At 50.7% G+C, this 18800-nt stretch overlaps 5 protein-coding genes across 5 annotated transcripts; 3 read left to right on the forward strand and 2 right to left on the reverse strand.

The window, feature by feature from the left end:
- Nucleotides 1-338: 338 nt before the first annotated feature.
- Nucleotides 339-1910, forward strand: phacA-0 (Phenylacetate 2-hydroxylase; the record flags this gene model as incomplete). The annotated part of the gene is made up of 5 exons (XM_037327804.1): nt 339-437; nt 477-787; nt 842-1065; nt 1122-1469; nt 1531-1910. 5 exons carry the CDS (start codon nt 339-341, stop codon nt 1908-1910), a joined length of 1362 nt encoding a protein of 453 aa, XP_037174243.1.
- A 336-nt stretch (nt 1911-2246) lies between these two features.
- On the reverse strand, nt 2247-4522 carry CGCA056_v012561 (uncharacterized protein; the record flags this gene model as incomplete). Its single annotated transcript, XM_037327805.1, has 3 exons — nt 2247-3192; nt 3488-3808; nt 4443-4522. The coding sequence occupies 3 exons, from the start codon at nt 4520-4522 to the stop codon at nt 2247-2249; spliced, it is 1347 nt and encodes a 448-aa protein (XP_037174242.1).
- A 1255-nt stretch (nt 4523-5777) lies between these two features.
- Nucleotides 5778-10056, forward strand: fer6-1 (Multidrug resistance protein fer6; the record flags this gene model as incomplete). Its single annotated transcript, XM_037327806.1, has 2 exons — nt 5778-6068; nt 6124-10056. The coding sequence occupies 2 exons, from the start codon at nt 5778-5780 to the stop codon at nt 10054-10056; spliced, it is 4224 nt and encodes a 1407-aa protein (XP_037174241.1).
- A 2800-nt stretch (nt 10057-12856) lies between these two features.
- On the forward strand, nt 12857-15019 carry CGCA056_v012563 (putative MFS-type transporter; the record flags this gene model as incomplete). The annotated part of the gene is made up of 6 exons (XM_037327807.1): nt 12857-13195; nt 13254-13332; nt 13385-13848; nt 13928-14352; nt 14415-14827; nt 14892-15019. The coding sequence occupies 6 exons, from the start codon at nt 12857-12859 to the stop codon at nt 15017-15019; spliced, it is 1848 nt and encodes a 615-aa protein (XP_037174240.1).
- Nucleotides 15020-15546: 527 nt separating this feature from the next.
- Nucleotides 15547-16344, reverse strand: CGCA056_v012564 (uncharacterized protein; the record flags this gene model as incomplete). Its single annotated transcript, XM_037327808.1, has 1 exon — nt 15547-16344. The coding sequence occupies one exon, from the start codon at nt 16342-16344 to the stop codon at nt 15547-15549; it is 798 nt and encodes a 265-aa protein (XP_037174239.1).
- Nucleotides 16345-18800: the final 2456 nt, after the last annotated feature.

Here is an 18800-nt window from a genome sequence, read left to right on the forward strand (position 1 = left end):
GATACGGACACCGTGAGGCCTGAATGATACGCTTGTGCAATGTATCTTCCTTTTACGACTGGCATGCACACGACCGTGGCCTTCTTCGGCCTAGCAATTGTCAGCTTTTCGGCAGTTTTGTTGTTGTGTCTCAAGTTCTTTTATGTGGACTTCCCCGAAGTCAAGGGCATTCCTGAGATCCCTGGCGGGAGCTTACTGGCTGGCCATCTACCTCAGTTGGGCCACGACCATGCTACCACGGCAGCGTCATGGTCTGCCAAGTATAGATGGCCTGTTTTCCAGTTTAGAATGGGACGCCGACGGGCTATTGTGATCAATTCATTTGAGTCAGCCCGAAAATGGCTGGTTCAGAATCAGTCAGCCACCATCGACCGGCCATGGTTCTACACATTTCACGGAGTTATTTCAAAGACATCCGGTTAGTGAAGGTCTTGAACGTATGAGCGCAGCGAGCCCAGAAATGATGCTGACTTTAGGTCTTCAAAGCGGCAACCATTGGCACATCTCCGTGGAATGAGAGGACCAAGAAGCAGAGGCGGGTTGTTGGCTCGTTCACGACTGGGCCAGCAATGAAGAAGATGCACGGAATGCTGCATATGGAGACATGCGCCGTCATCTCCAGGATTTACTACGACAGCCTGAAGGGGGCAGTTGATATCATGCCTCATGTGTATCAGAAGCGTCTCTCTCTCAATCTTATGATGATGCTTTGCTATGGTACTCGATTCAACTCGGTTGAAGATCCAATGCTTCTCCAGATTCTCGAAGACGCAAAAACAATCGCAAGGTGAGATCGGTTTAGTCAGTGCCCCAGAAGAGCACGAGAGTTAATCCAGTACAGCTTCCGATCCACAAACTCCAATCCCCAAGACTTTATTCCTCACTTGAGGTACCTAGGCACCAACCGACGCACGACCACTGCAAAGGAAGTTCGAAACCGACGAGATAGCTGGCTTGCAACTATGTTCAGTAATATTCAGAACAGCCACAACAGATTGCGATCGGGTGAGAAGAAATGCGTGGCTGAAATGCTTCTTGAAGACAACCATGATGGCCTCACAAAGGGTATGTAATATTCAACGAGCGAAATTCTCGCGAACGGCTAACGCTAACGTCAATAGTTGACATCAAAACAATCCTCGGCGGCCTGATGTCTGGCGGCTTCGAAACCATCTACTCGACCGTCATCATCACTCTTGGGGCTCTGTCAACGCCCTGGGGACAAGAGGTACAGAACAAGGCGTACACAGACATGATAGGTGCCTACGGTTCACATGAGAAAGCATTTGAGCAGTGCCTTCTCGAAGAGAAAAGCCAATACGTCTCCGGTTTGGTAAAGGAAGCTTTGCGGTTTTACCCGCCCCATAAGATTCTCCCAGCCCGACAGGTCCATAAAGACTTCACCTATGCGGGAGCCACCATTCCTCAAGGGATGCTTATCTACATCAATAACCAGGCCGTCAATTTTGGTACGATTTCTGCTTGAAAATGAGATGGGTTGTCGCTGGCTGACCAGTGACTTGGACAAAGAGACGTATGGCCCTGACGCTCAGGAGTTCCGCCCGGAGCGATGGATAGAAGCAGGATGCGAGATACCTCCCCCGTACCATTTTGCCTATGGTGCTGGAGCACGAATGTGTACGGCCGTTAACTTCGCAAACCGGATGCTGTACAGCGTATTTGTTCGCTTGATTCTCTCCTTCAAGATGACAGAGAGCAAGGAAATGCCCCCGAATATCCATTACATCGACTACAAGGAGGACTCAACTGCATCAAATGCCATCCCCTCATTATTCAAACTCAGATTCACTCCCAGAGACCCGGAGATGGTCGAAGAGTGCCTCAAGAATGCGCATGAGAGCCTGACAGATTTCGTTACCGGAGACAACGCAGAACCCCTCTTCTTGTGAAGTAGTTGCATCTAGGAACGTTGGTCTCAGGGATGTTCGCTATCTAGGGGAAGGTGGCAAAGCAAGCAAAGCCACGTAGACGCGGAATGCAAAACTTAATAGAGCAATCCAATAGTAAAGCATCGCCTCGTTCTATTCTTAGTCATCATTGCCATCATCATCCTTATCGTCGTTGTCGGCATCTTTGTCGTTGTCATCGTCGTTTAGGACCGTTTGAGAGCCCGTTATGAACACTTCAATACGACTTCGAAATAACTGTAAAGATAGAGTCAGAGTAGGGTAGGTCGAATGCATCGGAGCGCATAAAATCAAGATTCAGATTGGAGTTCATTTCCCTTAGTGCATGTCGCGTGCTATCCCCCCCTCCTTCCACACTTTTGCATCCTTCATGACAAAGCTGACAGACCTGAGAGCCTGTTTGTTCTTCTCAGGATCCTCATCAAATGCCACAATGTCGGCTTGCAGGCCCTCTGCGAACCATCCAAATCGCCGCCCGCATAAGTTTCCTCCACATGCCTCCCAGCCCCCAACAGTCCAGGATTCCAACACATCAACTACTGGTATACCAGCCTCGATCATCAACTCCAGCTCCCGAACATTGTCGCCGTGCGGATAGGTTCCCGTGTCACCGCCACAAGCTAGGCGAACTCCAAGGTCGTGCGCCCGCTTGACTTGCTTTAATATCTGGTCAAACCGGTGGGCATGCAGCTTTTCTGCAATCGCAAGAGTGGGCACCATTATGACACCCTTGTCAATCATACGCATAAACATATCGTCGTTGCCAAAGTAGACATGCTCAATGGTGTTGACCCCAGCCTCGATGGCTGCCAATGCGCCCTTCAATGTGCAGCAGTGCGCTGACACTGGGGCGCCCACTAGTTCAGCTTCTTTGACGATCATATTCATCTCTTCTTGAGAGAACACTAAGTAATCAGGGTTAGGTTCTTTGGGGGAATGCAAAACACTTGGAATGTAGGGATGTTGCTGCGCATGGGGCGATCTCATGATTCTCCGGCGGTAATCAGCGAAGAATTTGATAACATCTGCTCCCGCGGCAATCCGTCGACGGACTGTCTCTCGGCATTGTTCGACACCATCAACAGCATCCGCCCCAGCCAGGAGGCAGTGGCCACCGGCGCTGTTCTCAGTGCGCGGCTCAAAGGAACCGGTGCTGGCAATCACCTTGGTTGCCACGAACAAGCGTGGCCCCGGGGTAAGCCCGCGAGCGATGGCATCCCGTAGGTTGGCGTCACATTCTTGCATTCCCTCCGACCCTAGGTCTCTGTTGCAGAAACAAAAGCAGTCAGTACGAGTGTTCAGGCATTATTGGAGGCATCCAGAAGAAACCGTGTACCTGTAAGTCGTGTATCCTGCAAGCAAAGCCGTCCGACAGTGATTGACTCCACGGACAACTCGTTCTGTCATACTCTCGTCTCGCTTTTGTTGGAGAGCACCCGCTTCACTTATAGATATCAATCAGTACAATCAAAAATGAGCCAGATTAGGATGGATCGACTCACTCATATGAATGCAAAAACACGTGTGTGTGCGCATCCACGAGCCCAGGCATCACATACTTCCCTCGCAGGTCTATGTCTCGCTCCTGCAGAATTCGCGAAAATGATTGTTCCTCGTCGTTTCGCTCAAAGACACGAACAATAAGGCCAGTTGCCGAGTCCACGGTAATGGAGACATTTTGGCGAACCTGCTTGACTAGAGGGTCATACAAAGACGAGGTATGCAGTGTATATTGCGTCATGACAATGTAGTCTCGCTCAATAGTTCTAAGTGGAAGTTCCGCGAAGAGACAGAACGTGTTATCGACTACAGAGTGCACAGGGAGGAACCAAAGCGAGCCTTCTTGATATGCTGCATCGCGCAGTGTGATGTCTTTCAGGCTGCAGATCACTGACAAAATTAGTCTTGTGTCGGATCAGCGCGACCATTTTCGAAAAGCTGTCGCGGAACGCCGACCCCGCAGAAGAACATCACCTCGTTGCGACTACTCGTAGGTGAAGATTAAATCAGACGACCCACTCAGGCCTTTACGGAGCCAGCATTCGAGAGCAATCAATGTGAAAGTATGATGAGTGCACTTGAAAAAGCCCGGGTTAATTGGACCATGTCCTGCGGGGACTTGGCGGGCGCGAAGATTCGCTCAAACAGCCAAGGTGGAATCGCCAATCGCAGGCCCCTTCGGCCCTCTCAAGAATTTGGCGGATGTCTTTATTTGCGATCTATCAACGGGCACATGGGCCAGAGTTCGTTGGTAAATAACAAGTGCTCTATCTTACAGAAGTTTCACCTGAGAGTGATTTGCCTTGCTCTTCTCAAGCTTAGGTCTGTGCATACTGCTTGTGTACCGTGGCCGCTACACTATGTACTCTGAAGCTCATCTCGACTGAAATTCAAGCTTTAGCTTTCTGCGGCAAATTGACTACATAATAATTAAATGTAAAGTTATGTCAGTCTTCCGAAGCAAACCGACTATGCTACCAGAGACTTATATCCTATTTTCTATTTTTAGTTTACTGGTATTGATCATCGCAGTTGCTCCTATCGTCGTCGTCCCTATCGTCGTCGTTCCTATTGTTGTCCTTGTCGGCTCTCATGTTCGTAAGACTTGAGGGCGATGTTGAGCATCCAAGACTCACAACAACACGTCAATCCCATAAAAGAGAATGTCTACAATGGATGCATTGTCTCAAAGTTGCCCTCAGATACGCTACCCTCCTGCGCGGGGCTCCACACGTGGCCGGAGTACCAAGCCAGCACGCGTGGACGGAATTATTTGGCACTTTTGGGACGCGAAAACGGTGAATTGTTCGCCGCAGTATACTGCCGAGCCATAGAGAACCCCAAAGTCGTGATTAGACGTTGCGGCTTTGAGAGCACGAACGACTTTAAACCTTGGGCTTCACCTTCTCATTCATCTAAACATTCAACATCACTGACGCATCACATCCGGTAAAGGATCAAAATTCAGCCTGCCTTGGAGGTTTGTGATGGTATCGACTTCGTGGTTCGGAAGGTTTGCAGTGTGGGGTTACGACGAGATCGCAACATGGGTCCGCACACGCGACTGAGTGGCCCTCCGAAGTTGTCTTCTTGAAATAGGTAGTGCTGATTGAAAACTTGAAAATTGCCGTTGTCTTTACTAAGCGGCTTTCTTTGATTAGAAAGCCTTATTTGAGGTTCTAAACCATCATCAGTGCAGAGTAACATCAGCACTTTGAAACAACATGGAGCTCGATGGACATCGTTTTATGACAAAATATATCCAGTCTGTCATCCGCGTAAGTTACGCGTAGCCAGAAGAACTGAGAAAAGGTGAATTCCGTTGCCTCAAGTTCGCTTTGATTAGCCATGAAGCACAAAATCTACGCAACGGTGCATCAAGGGGTGTTCCATCGATTCCAGAGCAGTGGTACTGACAGTGGTGAAAGACGGCCAAACCGTATTGAAACGGCGAAGCCGACCAGGGTGTGATGCCGCTATCGATCGGCCCCACGGCGTCATCCCGGCTCCAAATGGACGGGTCGCAACGCGTAAGCGCGACCGCCGGAATGCAACTTTTCAAGGGTTAGTGCTTCGCATCGAACGGTCGTCATGTAACCCTGTCGCAATGGCCGGCGCCAAGTGTGGAGCAGTTGCGATCGCCTTGACAGGCTGGGGCGCCGAGAAACAGTCGGTTTATCTCTGGGTTCATTTCGCCAAGTCGTCTCGCTCCATGTTGCTTGTTATTCCTCTGATTCTCCTGCTCGAGGTTGTTGCTGTTGATCAGGCGAAGGATAGGCTGGTCCATCAATAATACCTAGTACCATTTCTTGGCGCGCACACATCGATCGGTGGATCAACCTCCTCACCATGCTCCTCGGCAAGCCCAGCAAAGGCGAGAAGAACGCCGGCGTTATCTACAGCTCCGAGCAGCAACCTGCCGGCCAGGTCGAAGCGCAAAACATCGACGCATCGTCAACAGAACCATCTTCGGAGTCTGCTTCGACATCGGGAAGAAAGCAGCGCAACGGGTTACAGCGTCTCAACCCACTCAAGACGAAATATGTGCCCCTAGTTCCTGACAGGCGTCAGCCATCGTTAGAGGCAGGAGCTGGATTCTTCAGCAGAATGTTGTTCACTTGGGTCACTCCTCTCATGCATGTAGGTTGAGATGGTTTGAAGTAGTACTCGCAATGATTCTGACAAAAGGTTGCAGGTTGGCTATCAGCGGCCGTTGGAACAAAACGATATCTGGGAGGTTAACCCTGAGCGAAGCGCCGAGGTTCTCGAAGTCAAGTTTCGCGCCGCATTCCAGAGGCACACGGCAAATGGCAGCTCGCGCCCTCTCTTGCGCGCCCTTCTCAGCACCTTCAAGAAGGAGTTTGTCCTCGGCGCGCTGTGCCAGCTTGGCAGCACCGTGGCATCGACCATTTCGCCCTTCCTACTGAAGTACCTGATTGCGTTCGCGACTGAGGCCTACAATGCGGCCAAGAACGGCTCGGCAGCACCGGACATCGGATACGGTGTCGGCCTCGTCATCATCATCACGTTTTTGCAGATCGTCATGACGCTCAGTATCAACCACTTCCTGTACTTTGGCATGACGGTAGGCGGCGAGGCAAGAGCCGTCTTGATGTCTGTCATCTTTGACAAGGCTATGAAGATCTCGGGACGCGCCAAGGCCGGTGGTTCATCCGATGTCGCACTCCCACCTAGCGATGTAGCTCCTGGCAGCGACGAGGAGAAGAAGTGGTACAAGAAGCTACTGGGAACTAAGAAGAAGCAAGACAAGCCGAAACAACCTGAGACCAAGTCCGAAGGAGAGAGCGGATGGAGTAATGGTCGCATTGTCAACCTCATGTCAACAGACACCTACCGCATCGATACGGCTAGCGGCTTCTTCCACCTTCTCTGGGGCTCACCACTTAACATTGTCATTACAATGGTCCTGCTTCTCATCAACTTGACCTACAGCGCCTTGCCGGGTCTCGGTCTATTTTTCATCTGTTCTCCCGCTCTGGGGCTGGCCTTCAAGGCTCTTTTCAAACGTCGCTTTGCCATCAACCAGATCACGGACGCTCGAGTTAGTCTCACGCAGGAGGTCGTGCAAGCCATGCGCTTCGTCAAGCTTTTCGGCTGGGAAACGAGTTTCTTGGGTCGCATCGACGAGATTCGCAAGAGGGAGATCAGGTCAATCCAGATTCTGATGTCCATTCGCGACGGTATCCAGGCTGTTTCTATGAGCATGCCCGTCTTTGCCTCGATGCTTTCCTTCATCACGTACTCGCTTACGAGCCATTCCTTGAACCCTGCCCCTATCTTCAGTTCACTGGCTTTGTTCAACAACCTGCGGATGCCCTTGAACATGCTTCCTATGGTCATTGGGCAAGCCGTCGATGCTCTAGCGTCTGTCAAGCGCATCGAGGAATTCCTACTTGCCGAGGAGTCGACGGACGACGTCCAGTACGATTACAACGGCCAGAACGCCATCACTGTTGAAGACGCGACATTCACTTGGGAGCAGACATTGGCCCAAGCACGCGAAGGCCTCAGCGATAGGGAGGATGGCCTAGGTGTCAGAACCCCCAGCACCATCACCATGTTGGAGCCATTCCACATTCCCAACCTTAACCTAGCCATAGGCAGATCAGATTTGGTGGCTGTGATTGGAAGTGTCGGGTCAGGGAAGACGTCGCTACTGGCTGCTCTGGCTGGTGAGATGCGCCAAACGGGCGGTTGCTTGACACTGGGTGCCACGCGTGCTTTCTGCCCGCAGTACGCCTGGATTCAGAATGCCAGTGTTCGGGACAATATCATCTTCGGACGCGACTTCGACCGCGAATGGTACGACAAGGTGACGGAGGCCTGCGCTCTTCGTACCGACTTCGAGATGCTTCCCGACGGCGATCGCACTGAAATTGGCGAGCGCGGCATCACTGTCTCCGGTGGGCAGAAACAACGCATCAACATTGCCCGTGCTATCTACTTCAATGCCGATATTGTGTTGATGGATGACCCGCTCTCGGCGGTGGATATCCACGTGGGAAAACAGATCATGGACAAGGCCATCTGTGGCTTGCTGTCAAACAAGTGTCGCATCCTAGCAACACACCAACTTCACGTCCTGAACCGTTCCGACAGAATCATTTGGCTGGACGAGGGTCACATTAAGGCTGAAGGGAGCTACGAAGAGCTCATGTCCGGAAATGAGGAATTCGAGAAGCTGATGGCGCTCACTCATGTTGATGAGCAAGCCTCCGAGCTCCGCGGCTCACAACAAGACCCCAACACCGTTACTGCCGAGGAACTCGTCAATGAAGAGGAAAAGCTGGTCAAGATCGAAACGCAAAAGAGTACAGCGGCGCTGATGCAAGCTGAAGAACGCGCTTTGGACGCCGTCAGCTGGAGCGTCTACGGCGCCTTCATCCGAGCCAGCGGCTCCATCCTTGTCGCGCCCTTAGTCATCGGCTTCCTTGTTCTGGCTCAAGGATGCAACATCATGACAAGTTTGTGGCTATCATGGTGGACCGCAGATCAGTTCTCCAATGTTGACGAGGACACCTACATCGCCGTCTATGCAGGCCTGGGCGCAGCGCAAGCGATATTGATGTTTTGCTTTGCCGTGTCCATCTCGATCTTTGGAACACGCGCTTCAAAGGTCATGCTCAATCACGCCATGACCAAAGTCCTTCGCGCTCCCATGTCCTTCTTCGACACAACACCGCTGGGTCGCATTACGAATCGCTTCAGCAAGGACATCGATGTCATGGACAATACCCTCACCGATTCCCTGCGCATGTACTTGCTGACCATCAGCATGCTGCTCTCAACGATGGCCCTGATTCTCGCGTATTACTACTACTTCGTTGCGGCCTTGGTGCCGCTTCTGATCATCTTTCTCTTTTCCGCCAACTACTACCGCAGCTCGGCGCGTGAGATCAAGCGCCATGAAGCCATCTTGCGTTCGCATGTATTTGCAAAGTTCAGCGAGGCAGTGTATGGCACCTCGACTATCCGCGCGTATGGACTTCGTGACCAGTTTACGGCAGTCTTGAGGAAGCAGATTGATGACTTTGACGGCGCATATTTCTTGACGTTTGGAAATCAGCGCTGGTTGTCTTTGCGTCTCGACGCCATTGGCCTGGTCACCATTTTCGTTCTCGGCATGCTGGTGGTTACATCACGGTTCACCGTCAACCCCAGTACCGGAGGTCTGGTCTTGTCATATATGCTGGGCATCATGGGCCAGTTCCAGTTTGCAGTACGCCAAATGGCTGAAGTTGAGAATGACATGAACAACACCGAGCGCATCCACTACTATGGCACTGGTTTGGAGGAAGAAGCGCCTCTGCACATTGGAGAGGGCATGCCGAAGAGCTGGCCCAGTCAAGGCGAGATTGTGTTTGACCACGTGCAGATGCGGTATCGAGCGGGATTGCCGCTCGTTTTGAAGGACATTCATATGCACATCAAGGGAGGCGAGCGCCTGGGAGTTGTTGGTCGCACAGGTGCCGGCAAGTCCAGTATCATGAGCATGCTGTTTCGCCTTATGGAAATCAGCAGTGGTTCTATCACGATTGATGGGGTCAACATCAGCACCATTGGACTTCAGGATTTGCGGTCTCGTCTGGCTATTATCCCTCAAGATCCGACGTTGTTCAAGGGCACCATCCGGTCAAACCTGGATCCTTTTGACGAGCACTCTGATATTGAGTTGTGGGCGGCACTTAGACAGGCAAATCTTGTCACTGACACGTCCTCACCGGGAGCTCTGGGGTTGCAGAGCGTGGTTGAGGAAGAGGGTCTCAATTTCTCACTGGGTCAGCGACAGCTGATGGCCCTGGCCCGCGCCTTGGTTCGGGATGCCAAGATCATTGTCTGTGACGAAGCCACGAGTTCGGTGGATCTGGCTACGGATCAAAAGGTCCAGCAGACCATGGAAAGTTTCAGAGGCAAGACACTGCTGTGTATTGCTCATAGACTGGAGACCATCATTGGCTATGACCGCATTTGTGTGCTAGATAAGGGCGAAGTCGCGGAGCTTGGAACACCATTGGAATTGTTCGACAAGGGGGGCATGTTCACGAGCATGTGCGAGAAAGGAAGCATCAAGAGAGCGGATATCTTGGAGAAGATGACATCCAAGTAGATAGGCCAGCGTGCGGTGATTTGGTAATGATGAAATAAGATTTCATTGTTTTTTGTGAAACACTTTGACTTCCGACTTTGTTTGTCATTCTCACCCTTGTCATTCTTCAAACGGCAAGATCGAATTAGATGTTCTGAATTGATCAATCACTGTAAGGATCTGAACCATCGGCTCGTCGTGATCTGAGTTCTGAGGTTGCGGCTGATGCGTCAGCAATCAAGCTTTCTTCGGCGACCGCGAGAGCTTGGGTGCTTTTTGTGTCGTAGCTAGAGTCTTGCTATCCGGGCGGATAACTACCTACCTTACATTAGATTAAATATTTTATTTTGTCTTAATTAACCTCCACTACTATCGTCGTTATTCATATCCCTCTCTCTATTCCTATCGTTATCGTCGTTGTCGTCGTTGTCGTCGTCGAGTGTCCCTATCGTTATACATCTACTACCTGCCCGGTAAGTCAGAATTATCCGCCTGGATAGCAAAACGCCGTGGCTATTGATAGCTTGAAACGGAAGGTGGCCTGGAAAATGACACGCGTCGTACGGGATGATCTTGGGTTTACAGCGATTTTTCCAGTTAATAAGCGGGATCTGCAAGGTCACATCGACTGCAACTGTAACTCCGGCTCTCATACCACAAGGCGCTCCATATTGTTAGAGCCATCAGATGATGGACCAGGTCTTGGAACAACGAAGTCAGGTCGAGAACTGAGACTGCACGTGGTGTCCGTGAGAAAAGACACAGCTGGTAGTACTCAAGAGCAACTCAAGAGCATGATGAGGATTGATGAATGACGTGGCGGTGTTTGTGCAAATACCTGCCCTAAGCGGGTAGGCTGGGTGAATGCAGAATAACCCCTGAGTCTACTGTGGCGGAATATATGGCTCTATGGAAGTCCATACAGCAACAAAACCATGTTCAGAAAGCTTACTATTTATAAAAGGCCCCCATTTTGTTGCGCTACTGACAACTGAAATGTATTGAGTTGAGATCTGAATCTGCATCATTCGGCCGTGGTATCAAATTGACCGTCGGCAGTTGTCAGTGCCGCTCTTTTTACATCAACCTCCGTCAAGTTCATTTGGTCTAGACCACGAACCGTTACGCAAGCTACAATCGTTTCCATGAACACCACAAACATCAATCTTGTACCCAAAGGCAGGAATCACGATTCCTCTCGTCCAGCCAACCGATGTTGTCCACCAGCGTTATCCACCATAGTAGTCGTTTTTGGTTGTTGAGCGGGAAGTGGGGGGTCGTCTGAAGTAGAACAGTGAAACATCGTCGTCTCTGAGACGGGAAGTGGGGTCAGCGTCCGCAGCAGAAACAAAAACATCGTTACATGGGCGACTCTCAGTTTCGTGGGTACCAGACATCAACCTCTAAATCCCTGGCTCCCGTGGGCCCTTGCGTTTGTCAGGCAGCCCTGTCCCAGTCTCTCATACTCTTAAGACTCGAGTGGTTTCCGGGAATTCCGGTGCTACTTTGCGGGGCCGGCCAATCGGACGATTTCTGTTGTTGACCATGCTCTTCAAACCATTTCAAGAGATCTACATGCGTCCTGTACTACTCTGCGTCTGTTCTAGAAATATTCTCGGCCCATGGCCCCGGGTATCGACGATTTCTCGTCTTGCATGACAAGCAAGACGACGATTTTTGATACGCTTGCGCACTTTTCGTCCCTTCTCATCCCGGTGGGAGCTGCTTGCGTGTTCGTCGATTGATCGAGCCGAAGATCCTACGGTCGAGGTGGCAGGTACACCAGCCCACGTCTGTTGCATGTCGTGATGCATAAATGTGGTCCCTCGCCCAACACACTGTTCAGCCTCAACTGGGCCTGTCAAAGCAAGCATCGAGCCCGCAACTGCTGCCATCCCCCTTATGCCATTGCACGGCACATACAATTTTTAGGAATAAGGGACGGATCGCGCTGAAGTCTGCTGTTTCACCGCGCATCCCACCTGCCCACTGGCCACGCAAGTACTCGAACAGGATAGCTTGTGGTCCATCATCCTTGAAGCATGGGGAAGCTCATCCGGCCCCTCTTGGAGCCTCCTCATCACGCTCGATGTCGCTGGAAATTCCGCAAGTGCAAACAATCCAGCGCCCATTTGCCGGATGCTTCTGATGTGTGGGTTTCTTGGGCATAATTCCTGTGCAGTGAAGCTCCCCGGATGCGTGTGTATTTTTTGACCTGTTGGCAGCCTTTGCTGTCATCCCATCTCACATGATACAGCGTATCCTGGTGAGACTGATGTTTTGCTAGGGTAAATTTCATGTCTTGGCGATCTTCAGACCATTAGTAATTGCATGTCTGTTGTTGATCTGCTAGATTATAATGAGGCATCCTATTCTCTCAGCCTAGATGAACATGGGAGAGCAAACTACGAGATCAAAAATAAAATAACAAAAAAGTATGTATTTCAACTTGCATGATGATCCGCCCTGGGTCTCGATGTCCATGTCCAGATCGTCTGATTCCCCCCTTCCAGCTTGACGCATTCCCATTCATTCGTGTCTATATAGACATGAGAGATTGTCCAGTATCACCCTTTTCAAGACTGCAGACTGACCGCAAATTATTATAGTTCCATCCCGGCCGGTCCGGGCATTTTTGAGCATTCTCCTGTTGTTTTTCTTTTCTATTTATTTGTTTCTTTGTCATTTCAGACGCTTGGGAGAACCCCAAGAACCAGGGAGCCGTTTGCTCGATCCGCTCCCCCTCCGATCTTTACGACAGTTTTGCGGTGCTTTCCTTCATTGTCTGTTACTTTCACGTTTCTCTTAATATCTATCGATTATGGAGGGCGACGGCGATGATGGGCGTCTTGGCCCGGCCAACTTTAACAACGCCAATGCCGGCAAGCGCGAATCAAGAATCGACAAGTACGCCAAGCGAAGCTCGCAGATGTTCATTCCGTACAGTGTTGTCGACTTCCGCCATTCACAGGCGCCGGCCCCTAGGTCTCCTGCGTACCCATCGCGAACTTTGCAAGACGACGAGCGGGGGCTGACGAGGATCGACTCCATCGATACGATTACCGCCGAGAAGCAGGAGGCTGCTGCTGCCGTCCATGAGGAAGAGGTGCTGGGAAGTACCGAGATCTATGATAAAGACGGCAATATTCGATTTGTTCCCGTGAGTAACAAAGAACAAGTTCAGCGACTTGAATAATTGAGATTTACTTCAATGGCAGACTCCTACTCCTGACCCCAAGGATCCCCTCAATCTCCCCGAATGGCGCAAGTGGCTTGCTGTTGCTTCACTCTGCTTCTGTAAGCCCCTCGAAAAGGAAATCCCGAGTTTCCGTGTCCTAACAATACAAAGTCGGCTCCGTGTCACTCGCCGCTGAAATCGCCGTCGCTGGACTGCTGCCCGTGTTCATCCTGGAATACTCTGGCGTCGACCCTGCTTCGACGCTTAAGCATGCCGACCTCAAAGGCAACCCGGACCCCCTTGGCGTTGTGCCGCCGGGTGTGACTCCCGTATCTCTAGCTTCAGTATCGCTTCTGGCCACCATTCCCATGCTTAGCAACGGCATCGCCACGTACCTGTTGGTTCCTCTCACTGCGGCCATCGGAAGACGTCCGGTTCTCGTTCTGACCTCAGCTTTCTCATGGGCTGGAGGCTTCTGGGCTGGATACAGCAAGTCTCTCACCAGTCATATTGCCGCAAGAGTCTTCCATGGTCTCGGCTCTGGTGCCGTTGAAGCCTTGCTTCCTCTGATTGTCCAGGACATGATGTTCTTGCATAAGAGAAACAAGGCTGTTGCGTCGATCATTGCCAGTCAGGTACGTCAGCGGAACGCTATGCCTCTGTAGACATGATGGTGTCGTTATGTGATGCAGGACTGACGTGATTCTCACCCAGGGACCCATGATCGTACTCTTCGGTATCCTCGGCCCCTACATTGCTGTCAACTGGGACTGGCGCTGGATCTACTGGATCACTTCCGCTGTTGGTGTTCTCACTTGGATCATGCTCATTCTGTTTGTTCCCGAGACACTCAGACAGAGATCCAAGGCGGAACTAGCCGGACATCAGCTTTGGCCCGTGGCGCCTGGCGAAAGCCGTACTCAGTTGGACTACGCTACCTACGGCGAACGCACCCGATGGGATGATATTGGTTTCTTCCAAACCGGAACGCACTGGAAGGATGCTGGAAAACAGATCGTCGACACCATCAAAACCACGATGTTCCCTGCTGTCATGTGGTGCACCCTGCTGCAGGTTGCGTTTGGAATGGTAATGGGTGCGACTGGGCAGGCAACGTCTTTTGCCCTTCTTGCTGCTGGGTGAGTAGCGTCCCGCTCTTCGCTTTCTTGGACGCGCGAATGCTGACTGTGTTCTCCTCAAGCATTCCTTTCGAACTTACAGGTCTCTCCCAAATTCCTCAGATCCTTTCAACCGTGGTCGTCTTCATCGTGGGTGGCCCTGTCGCGGATGCCGTCTCACTCTGGATCTCGAAGAAAAAGGGTGGCCGTGAGGCTGAGCACCAACTCCCAAACCTCATCCTTCCCATCGTCATGGCCATTACTGGGGCCCTTGTCTTCGGTTATGCCGACCAGAACCACCTCCACTATGCGGTTTTGCTACTTGGTACCTTCCTGCTCATGACTTCGACCTTGATCTCTGCTCCTATTGTGCAGAACTATGTCATCGAGAGTTATCCTCAGTGGGCTGGTCCAGTACTTGTCAACGTCTCGACTCTGCGTGTCTTCATTTCTTTCCCCCTTAATACCCAAGTCACGACTTGGCTTCAACAGCTCGGTGAGCCTTTTCGTCTCCGCTTTTTGAGAATCCATGTCAGCTGATCATGTCCTCTGTTGAACAGGGCCCATGACGTTCACGGTCTACTTGTCCATTGTGCTCCTTGCCGTATCCACCGGTATCCCGTTGCTCTTCTTCTTTGGGAAGAAGCTCCGCATTAGGACGTCTGAAAAGGTCACCAAGCGTCAGTAGAGACGTTCGCATAAGTTGCCCTCGGAAACGGACTTTTTTTGTTAGCGTGCGCCACCTGTTAGGGTCGTGTGGTCTCCTTGATGCCCCTCGAGCCCGCATAGAATCACCACCGTAAATCGTTTCCAATTTACGAAAGCTAGCAAAACCACCACATTCCCTTTTGCTTTTGAAAAACAAGATCGCGCAGAATTGGCTGCTTTTCTGGTCTAAGATTAATCGTCAATGCCCTGAGATTCATGTTTAGTCTAATGTATACTAGTCGTTTTGCGCATAGACATGATAAGGGCAGTCAGAATGTCTGGGAGATTCTGCAAGGAAGAGCATGGAATTTGAGATCACCGATGCGAGCAACACGAGACAAAGGAACATAAATTGCGCCAATAATTATTGCTAAGGCCTGAATAAGAACCCCTTGACCCCACCTCCAGCTTCTGCACGTTACTTTCGCCCTACACAGGCTGCCATCATCTCCTGAATGAATAGAGTAGCTCCGTACAAGACTTTCGCGAACACTGATTTCAAGCCAATTAGATCGAAACGAGAGAAGTCACAGCTCCCAGCATGTTGATGATCTGTCCTTGAAAAGCGGTGACGCAAGCCTGGATGGAGCCACCAGGGGGGATGATGACGCTGCCGGATCCAACCTCAGAGTCGGCTGAACGAGAAACGCCGATGCGCTTGCCATTAAGCTGGTAGAAGATGTTCGAAGGAGCGATGCGGTTGATGCCACCGGCGTCCATGACGTCGACCTCGAAGGTCCCCTTGAGGTTGCGCTTGCCGTTGTTGTTCCATCCAGCAATGCAGGTGGTGAGCTTGCCGGGGTTGGAGTTGGTGTTCGCGACCCAGGTGTGGATTTGCGACTTGTCGACACAGGTGACGTCCCGAGCGCCGGCACCGCGCTCATTGTAGCCGTGGAACTCGACACACCACTGATTCTTGCCGCAGGCTCCCGGTTGGCGGTAAATGGCGTCAGCGTGCGAGTTCTCGGCAATGCAAGTGACCTTGAAGGTGTTGACGTCCGTTCCGGTGCGGTCGCAGGTGGCCTCTTCGTACAGCCACTTTGCGCCGCTGCGGGGAAGAGGTCGGCGGCTTCTGCAGACGAGAGCAGAGTAAGAGCTGCGCTTTTCGAGGTCTCTAACTACGACATCGACAGGGTTCGGGTTTTGGAAGTCGAGCGAGATAGTTCCCAACTGAGAGAGGTCGATGGCCTCAGTGGTGGTAACCCATTCGACAGCCTTGCGCTCAAGAGGAGCGGCAACGGCCCCGAGAACTGCTGGCAGACCAGCAGCGATGAGGGCCGCAGAATGGATGATTTGGTTGTACATTGTGAATTGGAGGATAGACAGATTGTCAAAAGAACGAATGAGTAGCGATTGTGAGTCTGTTTATGATGAAGGAATGACTAGATTGAAAACCAGTGTGCTCTGAATGATAATTGTGAGAACCTACGACGAAAGATGGCAACTCTTTATACAAAAGCCACCAACTTAGAGATATCCACTGCGTTCATGATCCAACCCGAAAGCGACTTCATTCCCCATGATACAAAGCTTCCGGGAGGCGTATTTTGCCTAGCTCAGGACATGGACTCAGAAGCCGACCGAGACTTCCGACCTGCTGCCGATGATCCGGATTTGAGAATAGTGTCAATTTGTGACTTTAAGAGAGTTTCCATGGCTCTTCGCCTATGTGTTCACCTTTGAAGCTAATGGGTCCTTTGACGAGCGTCCTCCCATCGGTGGCCCGTCCACTCTGGTGAGTCGAACGCAACAAAGGAAGCCCAAATTCAGTGTGCAATACAATGGCAATGTTTGCATTGGAGTATCCCGCTTTCTGGCATCTGTCAGAATTTCATCTGGTTATTATTCACCGTTCATATGCGGCTGATAGTTGTCAATTGAGCCGTTGTTAGTCGCGACGGTAACCTATCTTGCAACACTCATGAGGTCTCAGGGTCAACTGAACAAGCTAGAAGACTGCGGGGCTCTCATCACACTGCGAGCAGAATTTATCCCTCACATGTGAACTTTGATTGAGTGAATGTCATCTGCGAGCCCTTTTTCAACCTAGGGTGACAGCTTGACTCGTATAGTACAATATTGCGAACAGAAAAACTGAAATCCTCGCCGAAGATATGAGAAGCCAAAAAGAAAAGTGAGGCTATCGAAATCTTAATGAGAGCAGCATCAGTGAATTAAATCGAGTAGTTACCTCAACCGATGCCGGCTGGCTCGGGGCGGGAAAATTTTCGGATGTTGTCATTCGCTCATCTGCCACGAATCAGCTACCTTTGAACGTTGTGTTCAAGCTTTAACCAAGCTTTGAGCCAAGCCTCCAGGGTCCAGACCTTTCTGGACTGACTTCTGGGCTCTGTGGTCCCTGTTCCAATGGTGCAGACTCATTCAATTCCTGTACATCACCCGTGTTGGTTATTCTCATCTCTGCCAAAACAATATGTACCTGCTAGGTTGCCATTGTAAATGCCGAGAGCAACAGCGGTCCTAAGATCGTCCTGAAGTTCCAAAGAGTCCGGTACGATCGCGCCAACAGTTCCTTTTCCCGACCTTAAAGAATTCGAAATAATTTGATTCGCCTTACTTCTCCGGCAGCTTCGGAAGCGAGCAAGCGTACACTGAATCAACATTCATGTCTTGACCAACTGCTTTGAGAATTCGCTTCAAGCTCTCACCCTCTGGTCTGATGACATGTTTAGTAGGTATCTCAAATTTCAAAGCATGTTTTGATCATGCTTGGGCAGGAAAGCCCAAGCGAGGATGAATCTATTAACAGACAGCACAGTGGCAGCTGTGAGTTGATGATCTCGGACGCCCATCAAATGAGCGAGAAATCCCTGTGATCATCTATCACATAAGGTTAATATGGTTCCTAAAAGGGCAAGATGGCAGTGGAGGCGAATGCATTCTTTGCGCTGTATGCTATATCAGAACACATACCCGTAGTTGATCCTCTACTCTATCTCTCTGTTCTTCGTTCCTCGCGAACATCTCTTGGATCTCGCACTCGTTTTCATTGAAGCAAAATTTCTGTTTTGTTTTCGTTCTCATCGTCGCTATTCTCTAACTGCCTGTCATCGCCATTGTTGTCTTTAAATACTAAGACAATAGTAAAGCCCCGGTCCTGAGGGACCATGAATTAATCATTCATAAGTATTAACGTCCGGACAGGCATTTCTAGCTATCTGGGCGGATAACTGTTATCTTAGGTCAAATAGTTTAAGGTACTCAGGATTAATTATATTTTGTCTCTATTCTCCGTGTCGTTCCTGTCGTCCTTGCCGTCCCTATTCCTATTATTATCGCCATCGTCGTCTTTATTGCCCCTATCATTGTTTGTGCTTACTACCCGCCCGGACAGCAAGACCATTCCTAACATGTCTTCTCGAAGGACATACTTCGGGTAAAATCGCCTGGCAGGAGGCTTTCCTTTCGAAAGCCCTTACCACCGTGCTATTGGCAGGCTTCAGTAACCTCTGCTGAGGCGCTGCACCGAGCGTTGAGGGCGCAACTTGGCGGTGTCTGGTTTCCATTTGCCAGCGCCACGACGTGGTTTGCCACCGTAAGACTCAGCGGCAAAATGGGGTATTTGAAGCGTTGCCAAAGCATTGTTCGCTTTCAAAGTGTCCAAAGATAACCGATAGGGCAACCCTATGACCCAATTACCCGTCATTTACACATGTGCAACAATTTCGATTGAAGCTCTCATGTTGGTAATATGACCTCTGGATCTCACTCGTGGTTCGAAGTCGTTTGGAGATCCAGAG

This window comes from Colletotrichum aenigma (genome assembly GCF_013390185.1).
Source record: "Colletotrichum aenigma strain Cg56 chromosome Unknown KSG_Cg56_contig08, whole genome shotgun sequence".
NCBI classification, from domain to species: domain Eukaryota; kingdom Fungi; phylum Ascomycota; class Sordariomycetes; order Glomerellales; family Glomerellaceae; genus Colletotrichum; species Colletotrichum aenigma.